Source organism: Alexandromys fortis, unplaced genomic scaffold (assembly GCF_014885135.2).
Source record: "Alexandromys fortis isolate MF-2015 unplaced genomic scaffold, M_Fortis_MF-2015_v1.1 scaffold_197, whole genome shotgun sequence".
In the NCBI taxonomy this organism is placed as follows: domain Eukaryota; kingdom Metazoa; phylum Chordata; class Mammalia; order Rodentia; family Cricetidae; genus Alexandromys; species Alexandromys fortis.
The window spans coordinates 2,724,024-2,751,845 of record NW_026068072.1 but is presented as its reverse complement, the minus strand read 5'-3'; the positions used below and the strand labels follow the sequence as shown (position 1 = coordinate 2,751,845).

Here is a 27,822-nt window from a genome sequence, read left to right as displayed (position 1 = left end):
TAACTTGAGATGGCAAAGACGACCTAGAAAAGTTAAAATGAAATATGCTCCTTCTTGCCTGGCGATGGTGGCAGAGGCCTTTAATCCTGTGCAGAGGCAAGCTGATTTCTGAGTTTGAGGTCAGCCTGGTCTACAGAGCGAGTTCCAGGGCAGTCCGGCTATACAGTGTAAATCAAACCAAGCCGGGCAGTGGTGGCGCATGCTGTTAACCCCAGCACTTGGAAGGCAGAAGTAGGCGGATTGATCTCTGAGTTGGGGGGCAGCCTGGTCTATAGAGCGAGTTCCAGGACTGGTCCCATAGCTACTGAGAAACCTTGTGTTGGAGGGGGGGGGGAGAAAGAAAAACCAAACAAACAAACAACGCCACCCTGTCTTGTCCCTAGTTGTTCATCACAGCAACAGAAAAATAACTAGAGCAGAGAGGAAAATAATAAAACTGCTTCCTGGAGAGATAGCTGGGGCACTCCTTCCGCCCATTCATTCCTTAAACTGTCCAGGCCCCGCGCTGGCTTGTCCTAAAAGAGCCAAGAACAAGGCACCTAGGTCAATAAATCTGCTGTCTTAGTGTCATTATATCTCAGAAGAAAACAGGCACAGGGGCTGGCAAAGGAAAACGGATTTATTTACAGCCTGGCCAGAACTGCCTGTAGCTAAGTTCTTCGGTTCCAATGCCTTTCCTGTTTATAGCTTTACAGAAAAGAGGAGACAAAAGCCAGGAAGCACGCAGGCCGATTAGTCTGCGAGGAGAGGATCGTCACGGGGAAATCTCTCCCGGGAGGCCAGATATTCTTCGACTTTCCTTTTGGCGACAAGGAGTCCTGAGGACATTTTAATTATTCAGGGTTCCCGTGACATTGGTTCAGATAGTCTGGACCCGGCGGTTCTCGTCCGCAGCGATTTTCTTGGAATCATTGCATCGTAGCCTGGGATAGACTAAGACCAGACAAAGGCGTACCCTTGGCCCCGATTTCTATACGGCCTCAGTTCCGGTGGGAACCGGAAGCAGCACGGACGGGATTTACTAGTCTTTCCGTTACGCAGACCCGCCCCCTCCTGGTGCAAAGTCGCTGCCGGGGCAACAATGCATCATTTCCACCGCTGGGTGACGTCGTTCCGGCGCGCCGGCCGGGCTACATCCGGGTTTCGGTTGGAGGAATCCTCAGAGGTTTTCCGCCGGTGGACCGCAATCGCTGAACGAGGTGAGCGGACGGGGTCGGGATGGCGTCCCGGGAGCGCGGGCTGAGCCTCCGCGGCGGCGGCTCCATCGCTTCTCCGCGCCTCGGTCTCCAGCCCCGCCCGCTGCGGTCCTGGGACCTGCCGGCGTCCCACTGAAAAGCCAGCCCCTGGGCGCTCGTGTTCTGAACGTCTCCTGACCGCTGTGGGCTTTTTACGGTCTCTGTCTTAGGGAGACGACGGTTTTGTAATCCCGTGGGTCTAGGGCCTCCTTTGAGAACTTTGCATTCAATGTGCACTCGTAGCTGAGTTTGGAACCTGTTGAGTTAACTGGTGCATAGTGAGGAAGAGCGGGGAGACATTTGTAACTGCTAAGCAGTTCCATCCTGCCCGAGGAAGCCCAGATCTCGCTGTTCGGAAGACCACTGTCAGTCAGTGGTGCAGCTGAACCCGGTGGCGTCACTCAGTGAGGAAGTCAATGTGCAGTGTACCATGCTGGAGTTTTGTATGTGATATCCACGCACAGAGGCTCTGCTAGAGGTGGGGTTTGAACTCAGGCTTTAAGTGTTTCTGATTTTCACAATCCATCCTCCCTCCCTCTCTCCCTCTGTTCCCCTCTCCTTCCTTTCATTTCTGACAGAATTTCTCTGTGTAGCCACCATGCCTGGCGAGGATGCTGTTTTTAAAGCACCTATTGGGAGCTCAGCTTTTGTTGCTATTTAAAATTCAGGTCTCACTGTGTAGTCCTGGCCGGCCTAGGACTCCCTGTGTAGACCAAGCTGGCTTTGAATTTAAAGAGATATATAGACCTGCCTCCCGAGTGCTCGGGGAGGGGGAGTCCTTTCTACTGTGCCCCTTTAATCAGCCCTTACAAACACCTTCTGAAACAGACCATAGCCACCGATACAGTTAGATTCGTGGGTAGCACAGTCTGTTTATCCCACACTCTAGGTGCAGCTGTGACGTGTCATTCATAAAGACTGCAGCCTTCCAGTGCCTCAGAAGCTGCTCAGCCCTGGGAAAGAAAACCTGAGTGTTGGGCTGGTCATTCAGTCTCATGAAACAGTATCTCAGAAAATGTCTTGAAGTTTCCATGAGAACTCGATTCTGCTAGAAATAACTCTTTCCTGGAGACCCTAAAAGGCCGAGGTGGCCACCCAGTTTCTGAGGTAATAACGTAGGGCTGCTACTTCCTGTCACACTGGTGTGTGATGTTTGACAAGGCCAAGGCAGCATGGGTTGTTGGACCCATGTGGACTGCTGGGACCGATTTCACTTGTTGCAGAGCTGGTAACTTTGTCCTGTGTTTAATGGCTACTTTATCGAGCAGTAGTGTGAGACTAATGGATTTTCCTCTGGAGGAAACAGGAATAGAGATTCCTGGGGGAATCTTCTGCTGGCTTCAGGTTTTACGGTGCTCTTATTGTCTGTCCCCTTTCCTCTAGTGACCAGCCATGTCACTGTCCCACCTGTACCGGGATGGGGAAGGCCACCTGGACGATGATGATGATGAGCGTGAGAACTTTGAGATCACAGATTGGGATCTCCAGAATGAGTTCAATCCCAACCGGCAGCGTCACTGGCAGACCAAGGAGGAGGCCACCTATGGGGTGTGGGCTGAGCGTGACTCGGACGAGGAGAGGCCCAGCTTTGGAGGAAAACGGTACAGTCTGCTGGGCTGCGTGCCCTGGCTTTAGAGGATGGGTAGGCACCCCAGATGTGCCTTCTCCTGGCCGTATTGAGTCCTGTAGCTACAGCATCTTGCTGTGTTGTTGAGCTGGGGTGGCGTGTTCCTCTTCATCAATTACTGTGTGATGGAAGTTCAGCTGCTTATGGATAGAGGCGTGCTGACCAACCACAGGCCTGGCAGCTTTGGAATCAGGCCCTGGTCAAGGAGCATTCTTACAGGTCCTAAAGGATAGGGAGGTTAGGGAATGTTCATGCTGGAGAATGCTGAAAGGAAGGTGGAAAGAGATTGGGTCCACAGGGGAAGTGAGGTAGTAAGTACATCCTGGGCTACTTAGTAAGACAGTGTCTCACAAGAAAAGAAAAAAATCATGTGTCCCCACATTTGATCAAATTCAGAATTTCCTATTTATTTTACTTAGACCCACCCCCACCCCAACAGGGTTTCCTTGTGTAGCCTTGGCTGTCCTGGAACTTGTTCTGTAGAACAGGCTGGCTTCCTCTACTTCCCGAGTGTAGGGATTAATGGTGTACGCCACCACTACTGAGCTAGGATTTTTATCTATCTGAATTTTTTTGGTCCTGTTTGATTTTTTTTAACCCTTGAAGTGGTTTCTAAAACAAGTGCGTGTATGCTCTGCTGGGAGCGGGGTCGAGGGCCGCCTGCATGCTGGGTGAGTGCTCCACTGCTCTCCAGCAGAAGCAGTCCTCATTTGTAAGGTCCGAGGGCCTCATGCGCATGTGTGCTGGGTGAGTGCTCACTGCTCTCCAGCAGAAGCAGTCCGCAGTTGTAAGGGGCCCAGTGGGCTGCTCAGCAAGTAAAGTTGTTTGCCACTGCCACATAAGCCTGGCAGGCCAAGTTCAATTACCAGGTCCTGCGTAGAAGATAAAGAGGGAGAACCACTCCACAAAGTTGCCCTGACCTTCACATGCTTGCTGAGGCACATGTGGCCCCAGCATTTTTAAAAGTGTCAAAGGGAAGTAAGACATTACATCAAATTTTGAATTTATAATCAACTCAGTTGACAATGACAAGTCTTTAGCTACAGATTGGGATTGAACAGACCCCATAAATGTTAAATGTGGGCTGGAAGATGAACCAGCAATTAAGATCAAATACTGCTCTTGAAGACTTGAGTTTGGCCCCCTGCCTGTCAGCTCACAACTGCCTATAATTCCAGCTTTAGGGGAGCTATGCTTTTGGCTCCTTGGGCACCCACACAGTCATGTGCATAACCACACAGACATAATGTTTTTTGACATGTTAAACATGAGGTTACTGGCAGCCCGTTCTGAGTCCCTTTTGGTGTTTAAGCAAAATAAATGTATTATGCTTTAAAGTGGATCCCATGAGGGCCTCTCTCCCTAACGAGTTCTCTTGTGAGCAGTTTCTAGGACAGGGTGCTGCAGAGGTGTTCTCAACAGATGTGGGGGATTTGTGTCTGTCTGCAGGGCCCGAGACTATTCTGCACCCGTCAACTTCATCAGCGCGGGGCTCAAGAAAGGGGCAGCTGAGGAAGGGGACTCTGACGACTCTGATGATGACGAGAAGCCTGCGAAGCAGGAGGATTTTCCAAAGGATTTAGGACCAAAGAAGTTAAAAACGGTAGGTTTTTAGGCAGGGTATTCTCTAAGTGGCACTCAGCAGAGGTCACCACTACAGAGGCTTCCTTGGCAGGGAGCCCAGCGGGCACCATGTGCATGCTGCCCCCCACGGGTCCTGATTCTTTTTCCTGGTCTGTGTCCCTGATGTGATTTTGGTCCACTCACAGCTTCCATAATGCACTGTGGCTGCAGGCTGCTCTCTCGTTGGCGTGAACTTCCTTTTATTGTTCTGTGTTTCTCTCTCACCCATGCTCCTCTGGCCTTCTTTGCAGGGTGGCAATTTTAAGCCCAGCCAGAAAGGCTTTGCTGGAGGAACCAAGTCCTTCATGGACTTTGGCAGCTGGGAGAGACACACGAAGGGGATCGGGCAGAAGCTGCTGCAGAAGATGGGCTATGTTCCTGGACGGGGCCTGGGAAAGAACGCACAAGGTGAGGCTGTGACCCAAGCTGAGTGTGGTGAGGGGAGGTACAGGGTGGGCTCACCTCCTCTGCCTCTCCCCTTGAGGATGCCTATCAAGTATGGGGTGATCTTGGCGGATCAGGTCTTGGGCAGGATGCTTAAACTCAGAGACAAATAAAATAGTGGCTAACTCTGCAGCTGGGTTTGGCAGTGCGCCCCCAGCTTCCTGACTTTCTCAGAGCCCCGGTTCAATTGCTGAAGTGGGAAGGGGAGTGTTAGGATCTAAACTAGCTGCAAATAACCGCTAGTATTTTAATGTCAGACAGTTTCACTGAGAACTCAGGGTTTTACTTGGTAGGAGTTTGGCTGCTTCATGGCTGCCTCTGGGGCTGTGTGAGGTCTTCTACAGCAGTGTCCTCAGCTCCCAGCGGCCTACCAGGAGGTCATGTATGTGAGCCCACCTGAGCTCTCTCTGGGGCTGTGTGCAAGGTCTTCTGCAGCAGTGTCCTCAGCTCCTGGCGGGCTGCCAGGTGGTCGTGTATGTGAGCCCGCCTGAGCTCTGAAGGCTCAGCTCTACAATCCCTGCTTCTGTGGTTTTTGTTCTCAGTCAACATCTAGGTGTCAGGTAGGTCAGCGAGCAGCATGGAAGCCTTCACCAACTGAGGCTGTGTCTCCCGCGGGCTCCTTAGAACTGTGTTGGTCCCCATACCAGCCTCATTGAGAAACAGCCCCTGGCACACACAGTTCATCACCTTGAGCCAGAGTCATGAGGAGCAGGAACTGGGTCCAGTGTAATTCCCAGGCAGGGCCACACTCATCTCAGGGAGCGCTGCGCATGTACTGGGGAGAGACTAGCAGAGCATCAGTGAGGTTTCAGCAGTGCTGAGTGGGAAGTAGAAGAAAAACCTGGAGAGGGGCAGGAATTCTCATGAAAATGCCGTATTGCTTATTTCCAGGGCTTAGCCATGTTATAAAAGTTAATTGCAGGTAGCTGGGCACTGGTGGTGCACGCCTTTAATCCCAGCACTCAGGAGATAGAGACAGACGGATCTCTTTGATTTCAAGGTCAGCCTGGTCTACAAGAGCTAGTTCCAAGACAGCCAGGGCTGTTTATCAGAGAAACCCTGTCTTGAAAAACCAAAAGGGAAAAAAAAAGAAGTTAATTGCAGGCAGTGTGAGCCCCTTCCAGCCCACAGCTGCCCTTCAGCCAGTCAGTGTCCTGAGCTACTGGCCACAGAGGCTTCTGAATGCTGGCGGTGGGCAGTGTGTAGGGCTGAATCCTCGGTAGTGGTCTTTTTCACTCATCTACAGTTTCCAAGTTTGCATGTGATCTCACTCTGCAAGGTCCAGTGGTCGTGGCACTGTCCTGAGCACAGGGACAGACGCTGCTGTCCTGTCCTGAGTAATGGTTTTGCTGTGGGGTGAATGGCAGGAAGCCTGCTCTTAGTGGTGTCTTCACATAGGTTGCTGAGATCTGAAAAGTCTTTCTGTCTCTCACCTATTCTTGCTCAGGTATCATCAACCCCATTGAAGCCAAACAGAGAAAAGGCAAAGGAGCTGTGGGGGCCTACGGCTCGGAGAGGACCACTCAGTCTCTGCAGGACTTCCCTGTGGCCGACTCAGAAGAGGAGGCGGAAGAGGTAAGGGGAAGGCAGCTGTGGGTGACTCAGCTGGGCCACTCCAGTCAGCTGTTCTGGGCTGTGCATTCTGATGGCCTTTGGGTGTAACCACACCCAGCTGGGGGCTCAGTGTGCAGCCAATAGCATCATGCTGCCATAGGCTTAGGTGTGTGTGAGGCGGGCAGCTGTGATGCAGGACAGGGTGGAAACTGGCGTGCAGCTGTGCAGCTGTGTGGTGGTCTCACTGTAGAGTAGGTTTTGCTCAGCCTCGAGATGGCCCTGTGTGAGACTGGGCACCATGATTCCTGAACAGCTGCAAGTCCAGATACTTGAAAGGAATGCAGTTTAAAGTAGCTTGAAGAATAAAACGGTAGTCACGGAACTGACTGTAGGGTGGCCGTGGCCTCACGCATGGCCTCTGCTCACCTTTTCTGTGGAGCTCTGCCAGGTGGGCCCCGTGCTCCCTAACCCTTTGTCTGTTTCTAAGCTCTGCCTGAGTCAGTGAGGACCAGCCGAGCTTCACCTGCCCTCCGGGCACTTGCCTTGGCATCTCACTGCCTCTACTCCACAAGGGTGTTGGGTGGCTCCAGGCATGCTAAGGGCCTTGGTCCTGGCTGCTATGGAAGAGGCCCCGCCTGTTGTCATTCTTTGCATCCCTCTGCCTCAGGAGTTTCAGAAGGAGCTGAGTCAGTGGAGGAAAGACCCCAGCGGGAGCAAGAAGAAGCCGAAGTACTCTTATAAGACTGTGGAGGAGCTGAAGGCCAAGGGCAGGATCAGTAAGAAGCTCACAGCGCCTCAGAAGGAGCTGTCTCAAGTCAAGGTATGAGGGCTTCACATTGGTTCCCTGTCCATCGTGGGTGTGTGTCCCTTTCTCCTTTCCACTGGGGTGGGGTGGGGGTGGGGGTCCTTTTCCTTTCTAAAACAGAATTTCACCATGTAATCCAGGCTGACCTAGATAGAACTCTTAGCCCAGGCTTGCCTCAGATGCTCAGTCCTCCTCACACCTGATGCTGGGATTCTAGTGCATGACCGCTTCTCCATTCCGTTCTGCTTTTGCCTCTTCATGGCACAACAGTGGCCAAGACAAGCACACAGTACTTCTGTCTGTGTGGAGCTCATGCCCAGGGAATCAGTAACGCTTCTAGAAGGAAATACTCCACAAGCACAGAGCACGTCAGGCCCTGCCTTCCACCCCATGCCCTGCAAAACAGCCACCTCCCCATTCAGACCATTATAGTGAACACAGCTCCTAAACCTGAGCCTCTGCCCAGCCTGCTGCTTCCTTTGGTTTGTTTTCGGTTCTCTTTAGTACATTTGTAGGTAAACTTTGCTCTATTTGAGACCCAGGAGAGGGCTCCCAAGAGTGCAGCAAGCAGGTAGGGAAGGTGTGCTGATTGGCTGGGAGCCAGGAGAAAGACCTCTCCTGTAAGGACTTCTGAACGAGGGTTCTGACTGGTCACAGGCATCAGGCTTGTTGTGGTTCTGAATGAAGTGAGAGGTTTGGGGCAGCTGCGATGGGGGAAAGGCCTCCCCTTCTATGATGGACTCGTGGTATTGCTGTCACTTTCCAAGTAGCTAGACAGCATTGGTGGCAGCTGAGGTGGTGTGGGTGTGAGAGCTCAGGCCTGTGGTAGGCAGCTGTGTACACGAGCAGGGCTCTTGACACTTGGCCAGCATCCTGTCTCCCCTGCTCAGTGGAGGCTTACAGATGCCAACCTGCCACTCTTTCCAAGGTTATCGACATGACAGGCCGGGAGCAGAAGGTGTACTACAGTTACAGCCAGATCAGCCACAAGCACAGCGTCCCCGATGAAGGGCTGCCGTTGCTGGCGCAGCTGCCTCCCACAGCTGGCAAGGAAGCCAAGGTGCCGGGCTTTGCACTTCCTGAACTGGAGCACAACCTACAGCTGCTCATTGAGCGTACAGAGCAGGAGATCATCCAGAGTGACCGTCAGCTGCAGTATGAGCGGGACATGGTGGTCAGCCTGTCGCATGAGCTTGAGAAGACTGCGGAGGTCCTAGCACATGAGGAGCGTGTCATCTCCAACCTCAGCAAAGTGCTGGCCCTGGTGGAGGAGTGTGAGCGCCGCATGCAGCCTCATGGCACTGACCCCCTCACGCTGGATGAGTGTGCCCGCATCTTTGAGATGCTGCAGGACAAGTACTATGAGGAGTATCGCCTGGCGGACCGTGCAGACCTTGCTGTGGCCATCGTCTACCCGCTTGTGAAGGAATACTTCAAGGACTGGCACCCCCTCGAGGTGAGCTCGGGACAGCCTGCAGCTTGGTCAGGGGCATTGTTACTAAGGTGGGAAGGCTGATGTCGGTGCTCTGCAGGATGGCAGCTATGGAACCCAGATCATCTCCAAGTGGAAGAGCCTCCTGGAGAATGATCAGCTTCTGTCTCACAGCAGCCAGGACCTGTCTTCAGACGCCTTCCACAGGTGCCAGGGGCCCCACCCACACCCCCACTGCGTCCTCTTGCCTCCCCAAGGAGCGGGAATTCTGCTAAAGGCTGGATGGTAGCCATTTTGACTCCTGTTGACTCTGCTCGATAATGGCACTGCTCTGGGGTGGAAGGCCTGCTCGCTCACAAGTCTGTTGCATGTCCTGAGTTCCAGGAGCGGGGCTGACCCTGGGGGGACCATGAGATACTTTCACCCACAGTCTGGAAAGGCGGGTGGCAGATGAGTGAACACAGTGCAGGGCAGTAGTGAGAACCAAGAATGAGGAAGGCGTGGAGAGGGCAGAGCTATCTCAGGAGGCGACATTCAAACTGTGACTCCCGAGTGTGAGGTGTGGTGAACCCGAGCTCTTGGTGGGAAAGCATCTCATAACCGTGTGCCGACACCATTAGCCCGCATGGCACCACTGAGGAGCCCAAGACTCAGAGCCAGGACATCACGGGAGCCCTTGTAGGGACTGGCCTGAAGTTTCTTGTGGGATTCTTTGGGGTAGCACACTTTGAGCACTTTGATGCCTACACTGTGGCTGACCAGCTGCCCTTGGTTCTCACAGGCTCATGTGGGAGGTTTGGATGCCTTTTGTTCGGAATGTTGTTGCCCAGTGGCAACCTAGGAACTGTGACCCAATGGTGGACTTCCTGGACAGCTGGGCACCCATCATCCCTGTGTGGATCCTGGACAATATCCTGGACCAGCTCATCTTCCCCAAGCTGCAAAAGGAGGTAGGACAGAGCTCTCACACAGCGTCTCTTACAGCCTATGCCACCAGACTCCAGGGACGGAAGGGCTCTGTTAACACGGGAGTGTCCTACAGTATTAATTCTAGCCTTTTCTGGAATACTCCCTTCCTGCCTCCCTCAAAAGGGAATTCATTTCCCCAGTACCTTTGGCGAACCTTGAGCCATGCTGAGGTTTGAGTTGGTGGTATGAGTGTTTTTCTTCTGAAGGGACCTAGAGTACAGATGCCTCCTAGCAGCTTCTGTGCCTGCCATTTGCCTCCATGGTGGATCTTGCCCTCCACCCACACATCAAGGACTGTGGACTGTGGTCAGGATGCACGCTTCTTTCCTAAGGACACACTGTGTGTCATGAACTGCCCATGACTGCATGGCTGGCTCATCCTTCTCCATTCATCCTGCAGGTGGACAACTGGAACCCTTTGACAGACACCGTTCCCATCCATTCGTGGATCCATCCGTGGCTGCCCCTCATGCAGGCCCGCCTAGAGCCTCTCTACTCCCCTGTCCGCAGCAAGCTGTCCAGTGCGCTGCAGAAGTGGCACCCCAGCGATGCCTCAGCCAAGCTTATCCTGCAGCCCTGGAAAGAGGTCCTCACTCCTGGGTCCTGGGAGGCCTTCATGCTCAGGAACATCGTGCCCAAGTTGGGTAAGGACACAGGGATATGTGGGTCAAGTGTGGTGTACTCAGTGTCCAGCACAAAAGTGTCAGACTACTTAGGGCAGAGATGGAAGGGGAGTGGAACCAAGGCCTTCTGCTGTCTCTTCACTGTGACCAAGGTCTGCAGTGGTGACTCTGGACTCTCTGGGCCTTGTGATTTTCCTGATAGTGCTGGTTTGTTTGCCAAGACTAGAAAGCCACTGGACTCTTAAATGCTTGCAAATCCCAGGGTGGAAGGGAGGAGCAGACCCGAGACTGAAGGCTTTGCTGGATAGCACTGTGTGCGTTCATGGCTTTGCCACTGAGAAAGCTGAGCCAGGGACCATCTCTCTTGCAGGCATGTGCCTGGGTGAGCTCGTCATCAACCCCCACCAGCAGCATATGGACGCCTTCTACTGGGTGATGGACTGGGAAGGGATGATTTCAGTCTCCAGCCTGGTGGGGCTGCTGGAGAAGCATTTCTTCCCCAAGTGGCTTCAGGTGCACTGTGCGGTCCAGGGTGGCAGGGTTGGGTGGTAAGAGCCCCAGGGTCCTCAGTGCCCATCACTGTCTAGGCATATTGCCTCACCTCAGGTCCTCACAGAACATATCTGGAGATGTGGAAATTAAGGCTTGGCACATGTAGGCCACAGGCTGGCTTCAATTCTACTAGTAACTGCTAGATGCTGCAGTTCCATGAGTCCTGTAGTGGGGGCTGCTGGGAGAAGCAGCACTGAATACAGCAAATGGGCCCTGGGGACACTCTGCTCCCACTGCTGTGGCCACCGGCTCAGTGTCCTGTGTCCTTTGGCAGGTGCTGTGCTCCTGGCTCAGTAACAGCCCCAATTATGAGGAGATCACCAAGTGGTACCTGGGCTGGAAATCCATGTTCTCAGACCAGGTGCTGGCACACCCCTCTGTCAAGGACAAGTTCAACGAAGCACTTGACATCATGAACAGGGCCGTGTCCTCCAATGTGGGTGAGTAGGGGACATTGGGGATATCCTGACCCTGGTTTCTAAGCATGACATTGATTCCCTGTTGTGGTCTTCTGTGAGGCCTCCCTAAGCAGCACTTCATCCCCTCGACAGTGTCCAGTGTCTTAGAGTGCCAGCTACTTAGAGTTCCCACTGTGTTGTCCTGTGACGGAGGCTGGCAGGAGTGGGTCTGACTCCAGGCAGCCTTCCCACAGTGCTCTGCGCAGCAGCACTTGGTAGTTGCTCCCCTTTGAGCGATGTTCTGTGCTTGACACTATTGGGCCCTACTTTATGGGCTACAAGAGAGCTGAACTCACGTCTGTGGCACTTGGCAGCTGGGTCCTTGTGTATCATTGCTTGTGGGGGCCCAGAGCTGCAGTGTTACACAGGTCACACTGCTGAGCTGTAAGTAGACTGAAGGGGTTCACAGCAGAAGCAAGGGTATTGCCACTTAGCTTTATACGTTAACACGGGCCTGGACCTCTCCTAGCTGCGTTTCAGATCCTGGTGAGGCCCAGTGCTGGGAGGGGGGGGGGGCTATGTGGCTCCAGGGTGGCAGCTGGAATGGGCGTTGCTGTCTCCTTTAACTCTACCTCATCCACCCAGACCATGTTCCCAGAATGTTTCCCCTGTACCTCTTACAACTTACAATTTGGGTAACTCTTCAAGTAGCCACACTCTGGCTCCCTAAATATAGTTTCGTTTTAAAAAAAAAAATTAAGGTTTTGTGTTGATGTATGTGTCTGGAGGGGGTTGTTATATACATGAGTCAGTGCCAGGGGAGGCCAGAGAGGGTATCAGACCCCATTGATCTGGAGTTAGTAGTTTTGGCCATTGGAAGTGGGTGCTGGGAATCAAACTGGGTTCTCTATGAGCATAATGCATACTCCTAGCCAATGAGCCGTCTTTCCAACCCTCGATTTCCATTCTTTGAGGGCAGGGGCCTCTGTGGGCAAGGGGAAAGTAGAAGCAGTATATAGGCCATGCTATATGTGACAGAGGCCGACAGGAGTGGATCTGACTCCAGGAGTTTAGGGGGCCATCTCTGAGTCTGAGTTAGCATCTCATCTGATACTAACAAGTCCGCTTCTGGTATTAGCTCTAATTTCTGGACCAGTTTTGTGATACTGTCTCTCCCCAAGCATTCAGTGATCATGTTAATGCCTGGGTTCTTAAAGCAGAGGATATACTGTGTCATCCTGATGCATGATGGGTTCTGCATACCAGGGGTAACTTCTCACTGTCCTCCCTTCTTTCAAGGTGCCTACATGCAGCCAGGTGCACGAGAGAACATTGCCTACCTCACCCACACGGAGCGCAGGAAGGACTTCCAGTACGAGGCCATGCAGGAGCGCCGTGAGGCTGAGAACATGGCTCAGAGGGGCATTGGTGTGGCTGCCAGCTCTGTGCCCATGAACTTTAAGGACCTCATTGAGACCAAGGCGGAGGAGCACAACATCGTGTTCATGCCTGTCATTGGCAAGCGGCACGAGGGCAAGCAGCTCTACACCTTTGGCCGCATCGTCATCTACATCGACCGCGGTGTGGTGTTTGTGCAGGGCGAGAAGACGTGGGTGCCCACCTCCCTGCAGAGCCTCATAGACATGGCCAAGTAGACACCAGGGCCCACACCTGGCAGGCGTGGATAAACAGCACTTTAAACCGGTTTTACAAATGATTCTCTATTTGGGAAACCAGCACCAGGGCAGGATGAGATGTGATGCCGCCAGCCAGGGCTGTATTCCTGGCTGGGCAGAGAAGGATGGTCTGCACCATGGCTCCTGGCGCAGGTGGCAGGAGGGAGCTGCCCTGCTACACTGGCTGAGCTGAGTCTGTCTGTTTTCTGATGATCTCTAGGTCCTCGCAGTCCTGGTAATCAGGCTCTTCCTGAGATGCCCAAAGGTCCCTGGGCAGTCCCTCCAGCTTCAGTAGAGGGAACCAGTGAACAGAGGTGTCGTTAAAGGTGTCCATGTACCGTGGAGTCTGTGGCAGTGGGATCTCTTCCAGGCTTTTCAGAATCTGAGTGGAGGGTCCAGACACAGGCATTAGGCATGACCCTGCCCTCCTGGCATACTTTTCCTCCACCTGGCCACCCCATTGTCCTTTTGAAAACTAAGAAATGGGGATTTATATTTCAATGCTTTTTAATCCCGAAGGCCATGGAAATGCTGGACTCACTCTAAGAATGAAGGGGATTGGGTTCTGACTTGTTCTAGGGGAAAGCCCCTGCCAGTACATCATGCTTTGTGTGCTCAGAAACATCAATGGTAGTGTGGTTTTACACTCCCACCCCCTACCCAACTACTCTTTCAGACACCTTTGCGATGTAGGGATAATTTTTCTGCAGAATCCTTGTCAACAACCTAGAAATAAAAAAAAAAATATACACAATTAGGAAGTATATGGATGGTTCTTTCAAGTTGTAAAGGGTAGAAAAATGAGATGAATTCAGAAAGGGTTGTGGGGTGTGGAATGAGATGCCCAATAAGCAGTTACAGGGAAGAGGACAGCATGGACAGGCACTGTGAAACATCAAGACTGTGGTCTTCATACTTGGAAAGCGTGGTTGCTCAAACACACTGTCCCCAGAATTGGCAATTCTTTGCAGATTCCTTAAGTGCTTTAAGTTGGACCCAGGGTTTGACATCTGCTTTAAACCTGTCACGCAGTTCCTCCTGGGGAAGCTCTTCTGCCGGCAGTGGGGTCTCACCTTTCCTTGAGGCCTTGGAAACTGTTGCCGATGATGAGCACCCTGGAAAGGGCCTCTACGGACCAGTTGCTCCACAGCAGATTGTTGTACAGAGCTGTGCCACAGTGTGGCATGTAGAAAACAGTGGGCTGGCCTCGGACACTGCGCTTGCCTTCCTGTGGAAGCGGTAGCAGAATGGGTGCTAAGGAGCTGTGTGCAAACCCTATCTCTTCTATGGGTGGCTGTACAGGACAGGAACCCGTGTGATGACTGTCCCCATGTCCTACATTCCAGAGTCTTCTATGTATCACTACAGATGCTCATCACAGTGGGGCCACAGTCACCTCTTCTGTCAACTGTCTGGCCATTCTTCCCTCTCCGCTCCTCCCCCTGTAGCTTCCCTTTGGTCAGACATGAGCATGTTGGTTTCCTGTGGTTGCCTCCACAGGAGCTGCTTGTGGTCTTGGGCACAACCCTTGTGGCTCTCAGTGCACAAGCCAACCCTGCTGCTGGACTTGGTCCCTGCAGGTTATAGGTGCTTCAGACCACACTCATTTGCACTCAAAGGCTGGTCTGAAGTGAGTGTTGTAGGATCACTGCTCAAGCAGCAGGATCCTGAGGCTGAGGAGGCCATCCTGGGCTCCAGAGACCCTGTCAAAGCCCTTCCTGGCAGGGTAAAAATGCTTGTCATCCAACCATGCCAGATCCCCAGAACCCACAAACAACACCAACAGGACCTACAAGGTTCCACCCTCTGTGTTTTTGTTGTTGCGGTTTGTTCTCAATTTTTTTTACATGTTTTATTGTTCTGTTCATATGTCTGTGCACCATGAGTGTGCCTGGTGCCTGCAAGGGCCAGAAGGGCATCAAGTCCCCTGGAATTAAAGTTAAAATGGTTGTGAGCCTCTATACCAGTGTTTTTCTTTCTTTCTTTCCCCTCCTCTCTCGCTCCCTTCCTTCCTTCCTTTCTTTCTTCCTTCCTTCCTTCCTTCCTTCCTTCCTTCCTTCCTTCCTTCCTTCCTTTCTTTCTTTCTTTCTTTCTTTCTTCCTTTCTTTCTTTTTGTTGTTTTTTTTTTGTTTTTTGAGGCAGGGTTTCTCTGTAGCTTTGGATCCTGTCCTGGAACTAGCTCTTGTAGACCAGGCTGGTCTCAAACTCACAGAGATCCACCTGCCTCTGCCTCCCGAGTGCTGGGATTAAAGGCGTGCGCCACCACTGCCCAGCAGGTGTTGGGAATCTTAAGAGCAGTCAGTGCTCTGAACAGCTGAGGACTTAGGGGTTTTGCAAACCTAACACATTAGTTCATGGTATTGATTCAAGTTTTCACTACTGGACTTCCTCCACAGGCTCTAGGAAGGCCAGGTGAGGTACGGAGTCCCAGAAAGCCTGTCCAGTGGCAGAGGTGGGTGGATGGAGGAGAGCACCTACCTCATTCTCACTGAGGACAGTCAAACCGAGGGCAGTGAGCACCGAAACTTCAGTGCGGCTGAACAGAGGGTCATAGACCCAGCAGTGACCTCTGGGGATCTGGATGGGAAGAAGGCTGCTTTAGTTCATGCACACCACCACCATGCCAGGGGCAGGAGACGACAAAGCTCACCTGGCACTTCTCCAGGAAGAGAAGCATGAAAGCAAGCTGACTCCGGGCAGTGGCGCAGGAGGCAAAGTTCCCGAGGCCATAGCACACACACGTCACAGGGAAGGGGCTCGTGACTGGAGGCTCTCCTGACCCACCAGGTGAGGAGCTGAGCTTCAGTCTTCCAAGGGCTTCTGTTAGGCCCTGCAGTTGCTCCAGCTGTTTTTTAAGACACTGGGTGATGGTTTCTGAAAGAACATTTCCCCAAATGTGATCAGAGCATGGGACAACAGGCCTCAACACCCAGAGCAAAGCTGCTTGAGACCTATGTCCAGGCCACTGGAGGTGGGAATCTGAACTCAACTGTTCCAAAACTAAGAGCTTTAGATGTAAAAGGTTTACATCTAAAACCATGTGACTGAGGCGTCTGTGCTGTCAGGAAGCAGTGTGCAGGATGCGGATGGCCTCTAAAGAGGGAATTGAGTGGCTAGGTTCAAAACCACTGTCTCTACCACCTCCTGGCCCTCCATTTAGGTTACTATCAAAAACAAAAGATGCTATTTGTCCCCGCACTGAGCAAGCTGCTTTTGATCACCAAGGTGGCAAAGCTATCTCTGCACAGGTTCCCCAGGTGACATAAGGCTGTACACGAAACTGTCTATGCCCTTGCTGGGAAGAGAACCCTGAAACACTCTTCGATGGTAGCTTGATGCTGCCTTATATTTAACAATCCAACTCTGGGGATGCAGCCTGCAGATGAGACGCACTGAGTGATTAAAATGGGAGCTTCTGATACAAAATGTAAAGACGGTCCATCCTTCACTAAGAATCATGCTGGCACACACTGTATTAAGACATAACTGGCTGGGCGGTGGTGGCGCATGCCTTTAATCCCAGCACTTGGGAGGCAGAGGCAGGCGGATCTCTGTGAGTTCGAGACCAGCCTGGTCTACAAGAGCTAGTTCCAGGACAGGCTCCAAAACCACAGAGAAACCCTGTCTNAAGCAAAAAAAAAAAAAAAAAAAAAAAAAAAACCCAGAAAAAAGACATAACTGCAAGGGGGAAGGTCTGCCCTGTAATGTCAAGGAAAAAGCAGGATAAAAAGAAAATTCAGCCATCCTGATTATGACATTTATTGCCTTTGGCGTGACAGCCAAGCAATTATCACCTTATTTAATTCTCATAACTACAGGATTTTTTTTTTTTTTGGTTTTTCGAGACAGGGTTTCTCTGTGGTTTTGGAGCCTGTCCTGGAACTAGCTCTTGTAGACCAGGCTGGTCTCGAACTCACAGAGATTCTCCTGCCTCTGCCTCCCAAGTGCTGGGATTAAAGGCATGCGCCACCACCGCCTGGCATAACTACAGGATTTATAAACGGCAGGATACATACACTACCATCTCCACTTCAGATTTAGCTAAGTGCTAAAGCAAGGCCGTGGAGCAAAACACCCTTCAAGGAAGAATGTCCTCTGCCCTCCTTCCACTCCCATGCCACCACCCATGCCAGATGTACTCACCCAGTGCTGAACTGCAGAAATCAGAGATTTGAAGATCCTCCCTGAGAAGAAAGGGGATGGTCATCTCCTGTCTCTTTTAGGCCATCCTAGCCCTGGCCATGAGCCAGATACATGGAAGATGTAGGACTGTCTAATGCAGAGCTAGCCCTTACTGAGTGACGTGCCCATGGCCTGGATACAGACTGCTGAGATTTAAAAAAAAAAAAAAGGACCTTCATGCAGAGGCCCTGGTCTTGGTTTCCCAGGGATGGTCTGGGTCTGTTCTGCATCTTTGGCCCGGCAGAGATGCAGCTCAATAGATACCGGGAAGTCACTGAATACAGCCTTTCTGAAAACTCAGTTTCCTTCTCTCAAGACTGTAACTAGCAGGGGGGGACGAAGTGAGCTACCCAGGAGGCACTCAAGAAACAGCTTTCCCATGATAAATAATCCTAAAGGGAAAGTCGAAGAGAAAGTCCAAGGGTTGGGTCTTTATTCAAGTCAACTGCTTTCTACCGCCTAGGGCAAAGCAATCAACAATGAATGAGAACACTCTGAGACAGTGCTTAGGGGACACAAGAGGAAAGGAGCCCTATGCTCCTCACAAGGGAAAGAAGAACCTAATACATTAAAGCACTTTGAAAATATAGGTAGTCCTGGGTCAGAGTCTCTATGCTCAGGAATCAGGAGTGATAATCACACCCCAGTAGGGGTGCTGGGAGAAGCGGGGAGCTCTGGGAGATTCTGAAGAAGCTGAGGAAACACTGACTATCTGGTGAGGGCCTTGAGCATTCTTCAGGCCCTAGGCCCCTTCATCTCCCTGATCTTCAGAGACTGGAGATTTCCTGCTTGCTTCTATTTGCCCCCTCAGCCACAGCCAGTAATTTCTGTTCCGAGATAACTTCTGGGTCACCACTGTTTTTTGAGTCTAACGTGGCACGCTTGTCATAGTATTCCGACCCATCTGAAACGCTACCCAAATCTGTAACTTAGCTCTGTAAGATCACAACCAGAAAAGGCAAGAACACAGAGTAACCTGTGTATGGCGGGCACTGTCTATGTGTCCTGTAATGAGGCACGGTCCAAGATGTAGAGAGATGGTTGCGGAGGAAAGTACAGAGCAAAGGAGAGGTAGAAGCATGGGGTTTGATTCACCAAGGCCTGGGCCTGCAACAATGATCTTTGAATGTGTCTTTGAGTGTCCAAGATCCTAGTGGAGCTGTGAAGTGTATAGGATGCCATAGTCTGTGCACACAGCTGCTGCTCAGTAAACCACTGATAACAATGCTGAGAACTGTGTTCACGTTGCAACCTCGATTTACAATAGCATTAACCTGTAACTGCAGCCTTAGGAGAGACACAGGCAGAATCTCCTCCAGTTCCAGGCCTGCTGGGTTAGCCTTAACAATAAATTGAGATCCTGTCTCACAAAACGCAAAACCAAAGCTGGGAAGGTGGCTCACAAGGTGAAAGCCCTTGCCACCAAGCCTGACAACCTGAGTTTGATCATCCTAACCCATGCAGTGAGAGGAATGGTCCTCTAAGCTCCACATATTCACCGTGACATATGCCCGACTCAACCTCAAATATATAAAACCAAAAACTAAAGAAATCAATCAATATAGGGTATAACACGAACACGAAATTCGGGCCCTGGAGCTTTCCAAGTACCAGGAGGTACTTTATGGTCAATACATCACCTAATGCTCTGAGCAACCCTATGTAATGTTTCCACCTCGGTTTCAAAAACGGCAAACAGAGGCACAGAATGCCAAGCTGTCGTAACTGCAGTAACGGGAATGGCAGCTTCACCGATAGCTTGCTACAGTGCAATCGGGCGGGAGCTCAGCATTCCCCTGCGGGTTGGCACACCCACTTTCGGATGGAATGGCCTCTACGCCCTGCACTCACTTGGCCTCCCGCAGGCGGCGCAGCACAGCCTCGCTGTCCGGCTCCTGCTCGGTTTGAGGCCCAAGCACACGTCCCTCGTCCCGCCGCGGCCGCCTCCCCATTGAGCGCTTCTTCCGCGGAGCCACGGCCCTCCAGGTCTCCGGAGCCGCCACGGTGGCCGCCATGCCACTGACGTCACCATTGCGCGCCAGAGCGGCTGCCTCGCCAATGGCGTCGCGTCACACTCGTACGTCATCGCCGAGCCTCTAGAGGCGGGAGGTGGGACCGCGCGTGATCGTGGGGCTGCTGAGTGTAGGTATTGGGTGCTGGGGTGCTGTCGCGCAGGCCGATCGGAGCCCGGGCCCCCGGCGGGCGGGCGGGCAGGCGGGCGGGCGTGAGACCTGAGCGTTCGGGCCGCATCTTCCCGGCTCCCACGACCCTCAGCCCGGCTCCTGACTCCGGGGGCCACTTCCCACGCCTCCTTCTCGACTCGCGCCTGGACCATCCTTACGCTGTCACCTCCCAGGCTGCCAGGACCTTTTCAGGTCACTCGCCACAAGATGATCACTGACCTCATCTGGACCTTTCAGAACTAGCTGCTTGGTCCTCCGACCAGGCTTTTGGGAAAGGGAGGAGTGGGTTCAAGACCTGAGATGCCCCGGCACAGATGCCCTGTGCACTCTCTGGAGCCAGGTGTTTGTATGTAACCGAGATGACAGGTTTTTAGGCCTTCCTCAGGTTCATAGGGGATCTCCCTCAGGCACTTCCTTCTTCCTGAGGGACTTTTCTTGCTTTTAAGACAGGGTCCATGACTGGCCTGGAACTCAGCAATCTGCCTGCCTTTGCCTCCCTGTCTCCTTCCCTAAAGATACTTTAAGACACTGTCTGTGTTTCCACAGATGGCAGAATTGTGGCTAGCTATGGAGACCGTGTCCCTGAGGGAATTAACCGGAGAAGTGGGAATAGGATCGTAGATGAAAATTAGTGAAGGGTTGTCAAGTGGACTAAACCATTTTTGTGTTTCCTCCTGGTGTGTTATCCCGGCAGTGGAAGATTACTGTCAGATTTTGTAATTTTAATGCCGTGAACCACCTTTTTCTGGACAGTTCCCTCAGAGGAGCCAAGGATTAGAGCAAGTGAGGCTGGGCTCCGTTCTGACTGGGTATTCTGCGGTCTACTGAGTTGTCTTCTCCCAGGGCGAGTTTGAATTGAAGGGCACTCTGAAAGTCTTCTTGCACCCTGAAAAGCTGCACACATTCAGATTAGGCTTTCGAGTGCCAGCCAGTTCCTTAATTTAGGTTCTATTATCACGTCGGCAGTTGTTTGATTTGTGTGGCTCTTTAACACCCAGAATCTTCACACTTGTTATTTAATTTTCCTTTTGCAAGGCTGACAGTGTTTTCTGCTGAAAAACGAGAGGGCTTTGAAGTCTCTGCTACCCACCTTTTTTTAAATTTTATTTTGAAATATAGTTTTGAAAGCTGTTTTGAAATCATCTGTTCATTGAACCTTGTGGGTCACATGCATGTTCTTTGGTTTCTGAAAGAATTGGTTCTTTGTGTTTCCTCAGAGCTGAGGCACTGGTGTATGAACTGTTTGAAGGAATTCACTGGATGGCTTTCAGCTCTTCATAGTTAGAGATCCTGTCAGAAGCTGTGCCCATCTGACATGCTTCTCTCTCCCGTGGACCTCCCCGAGAGGAGATGGAAGAGGTCCCAGTGCAGACAGCCACATGGATGCTCCTGAAACCAGACTATGGATCCGACTTGGTGAATAGATTTAGTTCGTCTTCAGTCTGTTTCCCCCTGAATTTCTCAGAGATGCGGAGATACTTCTGGAAATGAACCTGCTCCCAAGGGAAGTTGCATTTTCGTATTGAATGGACAGTAAGCAAGTGGCAGAAACTGCTTGACGGGACCACACCTGGAGTCACTGGACTGGGGACACCAGTGTGCGTGGAGAAGTTCTTCTCGGAGGAATACCAGATGAGAAGGATGAGGCCAGCTGGAGAGTAAATGGCCACCCCCACCCCCCCAGAGACAAAGTCAGCCTCGTGGTGAGTGTCAAGGCCTGCCTAGAGGTGTTTCTGGGATCGTTTGAGTGAACTGGAAGCTTGGGCCAGCTGCTTTGCTGTTCTGCTTAGAAAAACCTCATTAAACGTGGGAACCATTTCTCTCCAGGGCTGATGTGTTGGGACCTTACAAGTTTTTGGTTGGGGATATAGCCCAGTGGTAGAGTGTTCACCTAGCATCTGAGAGGCCTTGGGTCCCATCCCTAGTACAGCAAGGATAAGTGTAACCCAGAACGCCTCTCAGGCTGCAACTCAGGCGTTGTGGGTAGATGACTGTGACGGCGCAGCCAGTCTGATCGCCTGGGTGTGGCTGTGTCTGGAGAGGCAGGATGGTTACAGTTGAGGTTTAGCCAGTCTGGCTCTTAAGGCTGTTGCACAATGTCTGCCTGACATGTTTCCCTCGTGTGCCCTCCGTAGCTTCATCCTTTCTCATAACCTGGGTAAGCAAATGCTCCTGAGGTGACAGTGTAAGGTGTGGCTAAACAAGACTCAGCAGACCTAGCAACTGAGTACGTGTGGATCCCTTCCAAATGATGCCCGAGCTACGGTGAACCTAGAGGAGCAGGGCCGATTTCAGAGTGTGGGGAGGATATGGGGTGAGTGGGTGGTCCATGGTAGGCTCTGGAAGTTCACAAGGGCGTTTGGTCACCGTCTAACCTGCGGCTGGCCAGTTGCACATTGAGTCCTGTAGCTTGAGAAAATGGATGATGCTGGGACAGGTGTCTGTCACGAGAAAGGGGAAGTGGGAGGGCCAGGGGAGGGCCTCTAGTCCTCTGAAAACAGCTCCAGTGACAGCATTGTGTCCCCTTGATGGGCTCTTCTGGCCTGTTCGGTGTGCTTTCTGAATCTAAGAAGTAAAACTGAAGGCCTGTCTCTGCCTAGCTCACCTTGTGCAATCAGGTGATGTCAACTTCAGTCCTGGCTGAGCCTGTAGTCCCAGAACTTGGGAGGGAGGTAAAGGCAGGAGGCTCTGGAGTTTGAGGACATTCTAGGCTACAGAGTGAGACCTGTCTGGGTTGGGTGGAAGTCTTTAGAAAAGTGCAGAAGGTACTAGAAATTCTGAAGAAAGATTCCTTTATGTTGAGGAATCTAGAAGGGTGGGGAGGAAGCAAAATTGAGCTGCTGGCAAGGTTTTGAGACCAGAGAGCAGTTCGGTGTTTTTCTGTCAACTTTCAGAGGCTACTGTTTCCCATTATAGAAGGGCATGTCTGCTGCAGGCCCTCCACACACATCTGTTAAATGAATCTGAGTTCTCAGGAAAGGGCTGTTTCCCACCAGCATGCTCAGGAAAAGTGCAGTGAAGACCTAGAGAGACAGCAAGAAAGCACGGCAGCATGTGCAGCTGGGGGCGCAGTGGGGGGTAAGGGTTTTACACAGCAGTTTGTAGTGGGTGATCTGGTTCCCTGCAGGGATGACTGCTTCCTCTTGCAGATAGGCCGATAGCTGGATCCAGGCAGATCTTTAGTCTGCCTGTGTTGCACTTGCAGTGAGTGGGTTTATCTGCTTGTGGCTGCTGGGCTCTTCCTGGCAGCTAAGCATCCAGCCTTCGCAGAGCCAGAGACAAGAGAGGAAGTGTCACAAATTTAGCATTGTCACCAGCAGAGACCCATGGCTCCGTTCTGTTCTTTTACCAGGTGGAACTACTTTTTTCTGTATGATGGTTCCAAGGTAAAGGGGGAAGGAGACCCTACCAGAGCTGGCATCTGCTACTTCTACCCCTCCCAGGTAAGCAGGACCGTCCATACACATGGCCTCTTTTAAGACATGTTGGGTATGAAATTCAGGGCCCCGTGCATGCTCTGCTCTCTTCAGCCCTCTTTCTATCTGTTTATCTTTTGAGTTTCGAGGCAGGTTCTCACTGAGTTCTCGGCCTCTCGCTGCTGGGCTGACAGGCCCATGCCACCAGGCAGTACTCTTGTCTTGATCTTAATTCCCAAGCAGTTCAACCCTCCCCTTTCCTAGCTCTGTTGGAGCAGGAGGGTTTTTTGTTGTGTTTTTTTGTTTGTTTGTTTGTTTGTTTTTGATTTTCAAGACAGGGTTTTTCTGTAGCTTTGGAGTCTGTCCTGGAACTAGCTCCTGCAGACCAGGCTGGCCTCGAACTCACAGAGATCTGCCTGCCTCTGCCTCCCGAGTGCTGGGATTAAAGGTGTGCGCCACCACCACCCGGCGCAGAGCAGGAGGTTTTGTCTGTCTCCTCCAGAAGCTTTTATTCAAACCGAAAAGTAGAGACTATTACAATTCTTAGGTGCCATCCTAGTGTCGGTAGCTGTGAACTCTGCAGAGTTTATGTGCTCCAACAGCTCTCTTACTTTCTCCCCAGGGAAGTTTAGGGCAAGTTCTAGACATTGTGTCATCCTGCCCATCAGTGTCAGGTCACGTGTGTATTGTGTCATGATCATACCTCATGGGGTGACCATGCATGACAGCACTTCTCTAGTGTCACTAGGTGCTGCAGCTAGACCCTAATTGTTGCTGTTTCTTTGACATTACTCCGGTGACTGACCCTACCTGCCTTCCTCTCTCTCCTTTCCCCTCCATCCCCCTTACCAGAACCCTAACAACACCCATAGCCCGCTTGCTTAGTCTGTGCTCAGTTCCATTTTTAATATTATTCCGCACGTGCCAGCCATCCTGTATTCTTGCTCCTCACCTTGCTGAGCTGCCATGTAAAAGGCCGTGCTCTGGGTTGGGATGACCACATTCTCATGGTGACATCAGTGACATCTGTCAACGGATTTCCTTCCACCTTCCGCTCTAGATCCCTGACGAGGTTCATGGTATGCTCTGTGAGGCAGGATGTCATCATGGATGGCAGGTGCACTTCTTGTTACATCCTGTCCTGTGTGGCTGTGCCGTGGTTCAGGGCATGTGTGCAGCCACTCATGTGGTGAAGCCCTGATTTTCTGTCTGTGTTCACTGTGGGGTTCTCTAACAGCCCGTTACCCCAGCAGCCCATCAGTGCCTTTATGAAGGCCCCACTCGAGAGTCACCAGGACTCCACAGTACACTCCCCGTTGCTGGCTCTCTTGTGCGGTGGGGAGTGTTGGAGATGATAGTATCTTGCCTTATGGCCCATTCTCTTGTGTGGTGCGAGTGTTGGAAATAGTATCTTGCCCTATGACCTAGGCTGCTCTTGACTCTTTTCTTTTTACATTTATTTTATGCATTTGAGTGTTTTGTCTACATGTATATATGTGCCTGGTGCCCACAGAGGGCAGAGGAGGGTGTCACATCCCCTGGAACTGGATGGTTGCAGATGGTTGTGAGCCACCATGTGGATACTGGGAATCGAATTCCAGTCCTTGGAGGAGCAACCAATATTCTGAGCTGTTGTAATAGGAGCGGCGGGGCTGCGTCCCCAACACCCCGGCCACTTGGCTAGCTCATGCCCGAAATAACAACACACAAACTGTGTTCATTTAAGAACTGCTTGGCCCATGAACTCTAGCCCTTACAGGCTAATTCTCGCACCTGGACTAGCCCATTTCTAATGATGTGTGTAAGCACCCCAAGGTGCGCTTACCAGGAAGATTCTAGCCTCTGTCCATTGTGGGTCTGAGCTTCATGCGTCTGCCTCAGAGCGCAGAGCTGTTGGGTCTACCTGGGAGGGCTGAGCATGGCGTCTCTGCTCCAGCAGAGCTGTCGGGTCTCTCCAGGAGCAGAGCAGAGTCTGACCTCACTTCCTCTTCCGCCCAGAATTCTATTCTGTCTTCTCATCCTACCTATGCTTTAACCTATCAGGGCCAGCAGTTTCTTTATTGCTCAGCCAATGAAATCAACAGATTGATATGACACTCCCACATCACTGAGCTGATGAGCCACCTCTCCAGTCCCTGCCCTTGAACGTTGGATTCTTTTGTCAGTGGGATTATAGGCATAAACTACCAAGCCCAGCCATTGATGGTTCATATGATCCAGTGCACTCAGGGCTACAAAATATGACACTATCTTAACAACAACAACAGAACCCAAAATACACACGCACAACTGGCCAGGTAGCTTTAGCAGGTCAAAACATAAACCTCCAGAACCCGTAGTGGAAGGGAAAATTAGCTGCCGAACTGGTCCTCTGGTCTGCACACAGGGCGTTGGTGCACGTGCCCAACTCCCACACGAGCACACACAGAAACGCATATGATAATCATTATAAAAAATTAAAAAATATAAGAACTATTCTCAGCCTGGAAAAATGGGGAGCAGGTGCTGGTCTGCGCAGAGCAATCAGGTCAGACGTTGTCTGCTTCTCCCACAGACCCTACTGGACCAACAGGAACTGCTCTGTGGGCAGCTTGCCGGAGTTGTGCGCTGCCTGTGGGACCTTTCTGGTACCCCGCCCACACTCATCCGTCTGCGGAAGCTCAAGTTTGCCATCAGAGTGGATGGGGACTACCTGTGGGTAAGCTAAGTCTGAGGACATGGAGCTAGTGTTGGAGTCTGCAGTGACAAGGCTTGTGTCCTTCCTGGGACTCCAGCTGCTCTCCAGCTGCTGCGATGGAAGGGGAGACCCTGCCGGGGCCTCACAATGTCAAGCACCCCAGATACTCCCTGCTCTGGATGTGGCAGATTTCTTAGTATTATATTTACTTATTTATATTTGTACATATCTGGTGTATGTGTGTACATGTGCATGCATGTGTGCATGTATATGGAAACCCTGTTTGTAGCGTGCCCATTACTTTTCCTTGGTGAGCTGTTATCTCTTCTCTGTTTTGATGGGATCTAGTCAGTGTTATCCTCTGTTGCTGTTGCCTTCTGCAGTCCTAGAAACTATTGCCTACTATTTTGGTTGCCAATTTTTAAAAACAGTCTGATTTTTTTGTTTCTAAATTTGTGTTTATAATCCCACTGGTTTTCTGGCTGTGGGTGGTGTGAGTGGACGTCAATGGTAATATTTTCTCATCCATTACCCAGCATTCCTTTGCCATTGCTGAGATCCCTAAGCACCTTTGTCAGGTGACTGAGCATGGGTCTGGGTCTGCGTGAAGATGATCAAGTCCCACATGCTGTGATTTCTAGTTTTGTGTGAGTCTTGGCATGGAGTGTCTCCCGCAGCCAGTCCCTTCCGCAGCAACTCTGACTGGGGATGCCGTTTTGTTTTCAACTGCAGTTAGTTTGTGTGCATGACTGGGAGTCCTGAGTGGGTTGGGGGTGGGAGCAGTACTCGTATTACGTGTGCTGCAGCTCCCACCACAGGACAGCCTGGGCTCCTTTCCTTCCAGGTTCCTTGACGATGTCACATTTCTAGTGACTTCCGTTCATCCCATTGGTTCTAAGGCACCGAGTACTGGCAGGCTCACATTCTAGCCGAGCATCACCTTCCAGAGAAGCGAGCCCTGGCCTTAGTATCACTGACTTAGAACTGCCGTGGCTCTGTAGCCTCCTGCTCACCATCTCTGTAATGGCACTGAGGTTAACATGCAGTGTCACAGCATGACCTCAGCACACGGCAGAAGGGAGGCCAGCACAGATGCAGCTCACAGAGCAGGCCCAGGGAGTCACTAGGATGTGGCGTGCACCAGAGCTGAGCAAGGACCTGGAATGAGCAGGAATGGGTACTTCAGGTCAGCCCCGTCACTGGGGGACAGAAGCGCATGGTGTCTGTGGAAGGCGGCCTTGCTGCAGTGGGGTCGGCTCAGCTGCAGAAGGTGGGTCAGCACACGCAGCAGCAGGTTACACTCTGGCGTTTTCATGCACAGCTGCCGCTTCGGTTGTTCTCTGCTTCTGCTTGTGGTACCTGTGTTTCCTGGCCCTCTCATTCCAGCCTACTTAAGGGGTCTTCTTGGCCCAGTGTGGTGACCTCACTTTTAATCCCAACACTCAGGAGGTAGAGACAGGTGGATGTCTGTGAGTTCCAGCACAGCCAGAGCTACACATAGTGAGATCCTGTCAAGAAAAGAAAAATGTCTTCTTATCTCCTAATGATCTCCATAATCCCCTTTCTGATTTCATGGCTCATGGACCTGGAGAGCTGGCTCAGTGGTTAAGCTTTCCTGAGCATCTGGGTTTAGTTCCCAGCACATGGTGACTCACAGCCATCTGTGACTCTAGTTCCAGGGAATCTACACCTCTTCTGGCTTCCTCAAGATGCATAGAGAACCTACTCTTGCAAGCTGTGCTCTGACCCCACATGTGTGCTGTGATCCCTACCTCCCAAAAATGTAAAATATAAACCTAAGTTCTCCATAGAAAACATGTGGTATTTATCTTTCCCAATCTTCTTTTTAATTAAAATGTATTTATTTTACAACCAAACCACAGTTTCCCCTCCCTCCTCTTCTCCCATCCTCCCTCTACTCCTCCTCTGTGTCTCTTCAGAAAGGGGCAGGCTTCTGGGTATCAACAAAGCATGGCATATCAAGTTGCAGTAAGACTAAGCTCCTCCCATTATATTAAGGCTGGGCAAGGCAACCCAGTATGAGGAATAGGGTTACCAAAAGCCATTATTTTGCTTACTATACTGATTTCTATCCATTCTACAGATGCCATGATTTAATTATGATTTCATTATGGGTACATCACGTATCAACCTTGATCTTCTGCTTCCACCTCCCAAGTGATTGGATGATTGACATATAATACCACATATCTTACAACCTTCATTCATTCAGTGTGTGTGTCTGTGTGTGTGTATCTGTCTGTCTGCATCTGTGTGCCTGTCCTCGAGAGTGCGCATGTTGGCACAGCTGCTCTGATGGCTGTGTGAGATGGTGAGAGGACAGCAGTGTGCTGGAGCTGATTCTCTCCTCCCCATGTAGATCTCTGGGACTGAACTCTTATTGTCAGACTTGGCAGCTGTGCCTT

The 27,822-nt window shown here is 51.5% G+C and overlaps 3 protein-coding genes across 8 annotated transcripts in view; 2 read left to right on the top strand and 1 right to left on the bottom strand.

Moving 5' to 3' along the window:
• Positions 1-1,058: 1,058 nt before the first annotated feature.
• Positions 1,059-12,926, top strand: Tfip11 (tuftelin interacting protein 11). Of its 2 annotated transcripts, XM_050121062.1 has the most exons (14): positions 1,104-1,199; positions 2,125-2,342; positions 2,619-2,836; positions 4,312-4,465; positions 4,737-4,893; positions 6,377-6,504; positions 7,151-7,303; positions 8,217-8,744; positions 8,821-8,927; positions 9,502-9,670; positions 10,090-10,333; positions 10,683-10,825; positions 11,139-11,304; positions 12,562-12,926. In XM_050121062.1, exons 3-14 carry the CDS (start codon positions 2,628-2,630, stop codon positions 12,915-12,917), a joined length of 2,514 nt encoding a protein of 837 aa, XP_049977019.1. In that variant the 5' UTR covers positions 1,104-1,199; positions 2,125-2,342; positions 2,619-2,627; the 3' UTR covers positions 12,918-12,926. The 2 variants fall into 2 exon arrangements, with proteins under 2 accessions (XP_049977020.1, XP_049977019.1); XM_050121063.1 differs by lacking the exon at positions 2,125-2,342 and having other exon boundaries at positions 1,059-1,199.
• Positions 12,927-12,963: 37 nt separating this feature from the next.
• On the bottom strand, positions 12,964-19,170 carry Srrd (SRR1 domain containing). The gene is made up of 7 exons (XM_050121069.1): positions 18,972-19,170; positions 17,082-17,122; positions 15,589-15,812; positions 15,417-15,515; positions 14,012-14,166; positions 13,619-13,664; positions 12,964-13,320 (listed from the first exon to the last, which is right to left on the bottom strand). Exons 1-7 carry the CDS (start codon positions 19,133-19,135, stop codon positions 13,114-13,116), a joined length of 936 nt encoding a protein of 311 aa, XP_049977026.1. The 5' UTR covers positions 19,136-19,170; the 3' UTR covers positions 12,964-13,113.
• Positions 19,134-27,822, top strand: part of Hps4 (HPS4 biogenesis of lysosomal organelles complex 3 subunit 2) — a 28,076-nt gene continuing 19,387 nt past the window's right edge. The window contains exons 1-4 of one of the 5 annotated variants that reach the window (XM_050121065.1): positions 19,134-19,262; positions 20,521-21,006; positions 22,656-22,746; positions 25,274-25,417. In XM_050121065.1, coding sequence (XP_049977022.1) covers positions 20,966-21,006; positions 22,656-22,746; positions 25,274-25,417 — 276 coding nt within the window. In that variant the 5' untranslated portion in view covers positions 19,134-19,262; positions 20,521-20,965. The other 4 variants (XR_007588536.1, XM_050121064.1, XM_050121066.1 and 1 more) reach the window with 4 other exon arrangements.

What these genes read in the sequence shown, in the direction of transcription:
- Tfip11 (XM_050121063.1), top strand. Translation starts at nt 2,628, where the DNA reads ATGTCACTGTCCCACCTGTACCGGGATGGGGAAGGCCACCTGGACGAT. An exon ending in CAGAAGAGGAGGCGGAAGAG is followed by an intron (nt 6,505 to 7,150) that starts GTAAGGGGAAGG and finishes CCTCTGCCTCAG; the next exon opens with GAGTTTCAGAAGGAGCTGAG. An exon ending in GGCCGTGTCCTCCAATGTGG is followed by an intron (nt 11,305 to 12,561) that starts GTGAGTAGGGGA and finishes CCTTCTTTCAAG; the next exon opens with GTGCCTACATGCAGCCAGGT.
- Srrd (XM_050121069.1), bottom strand. Translation starts at nt 19,135, where the DNA reads ATGGCGGCCACCGTGGCGGCTCCGGAGACCTGGAGGGCCGTGGCTCCG. An exon ending in CGCCGCCTGCGGGAGGCCAA is followed by an intron (nt 17,123 to 18,971) that starts GTGAGTGCAGGG and finishes CTTTCTTCTCAG; the next exon opens with GGAGGATCTTCAAATCTCTG. An exon ending in ATTATCCCTACATCGCAAAG is followed by an intron (nt 13,321 to 13,618) that starts GTGTCTGAAAGA and finishes CCCTCCACTCAG; the next exon opens with ATTCTGAAAAGCCTGGAAGA.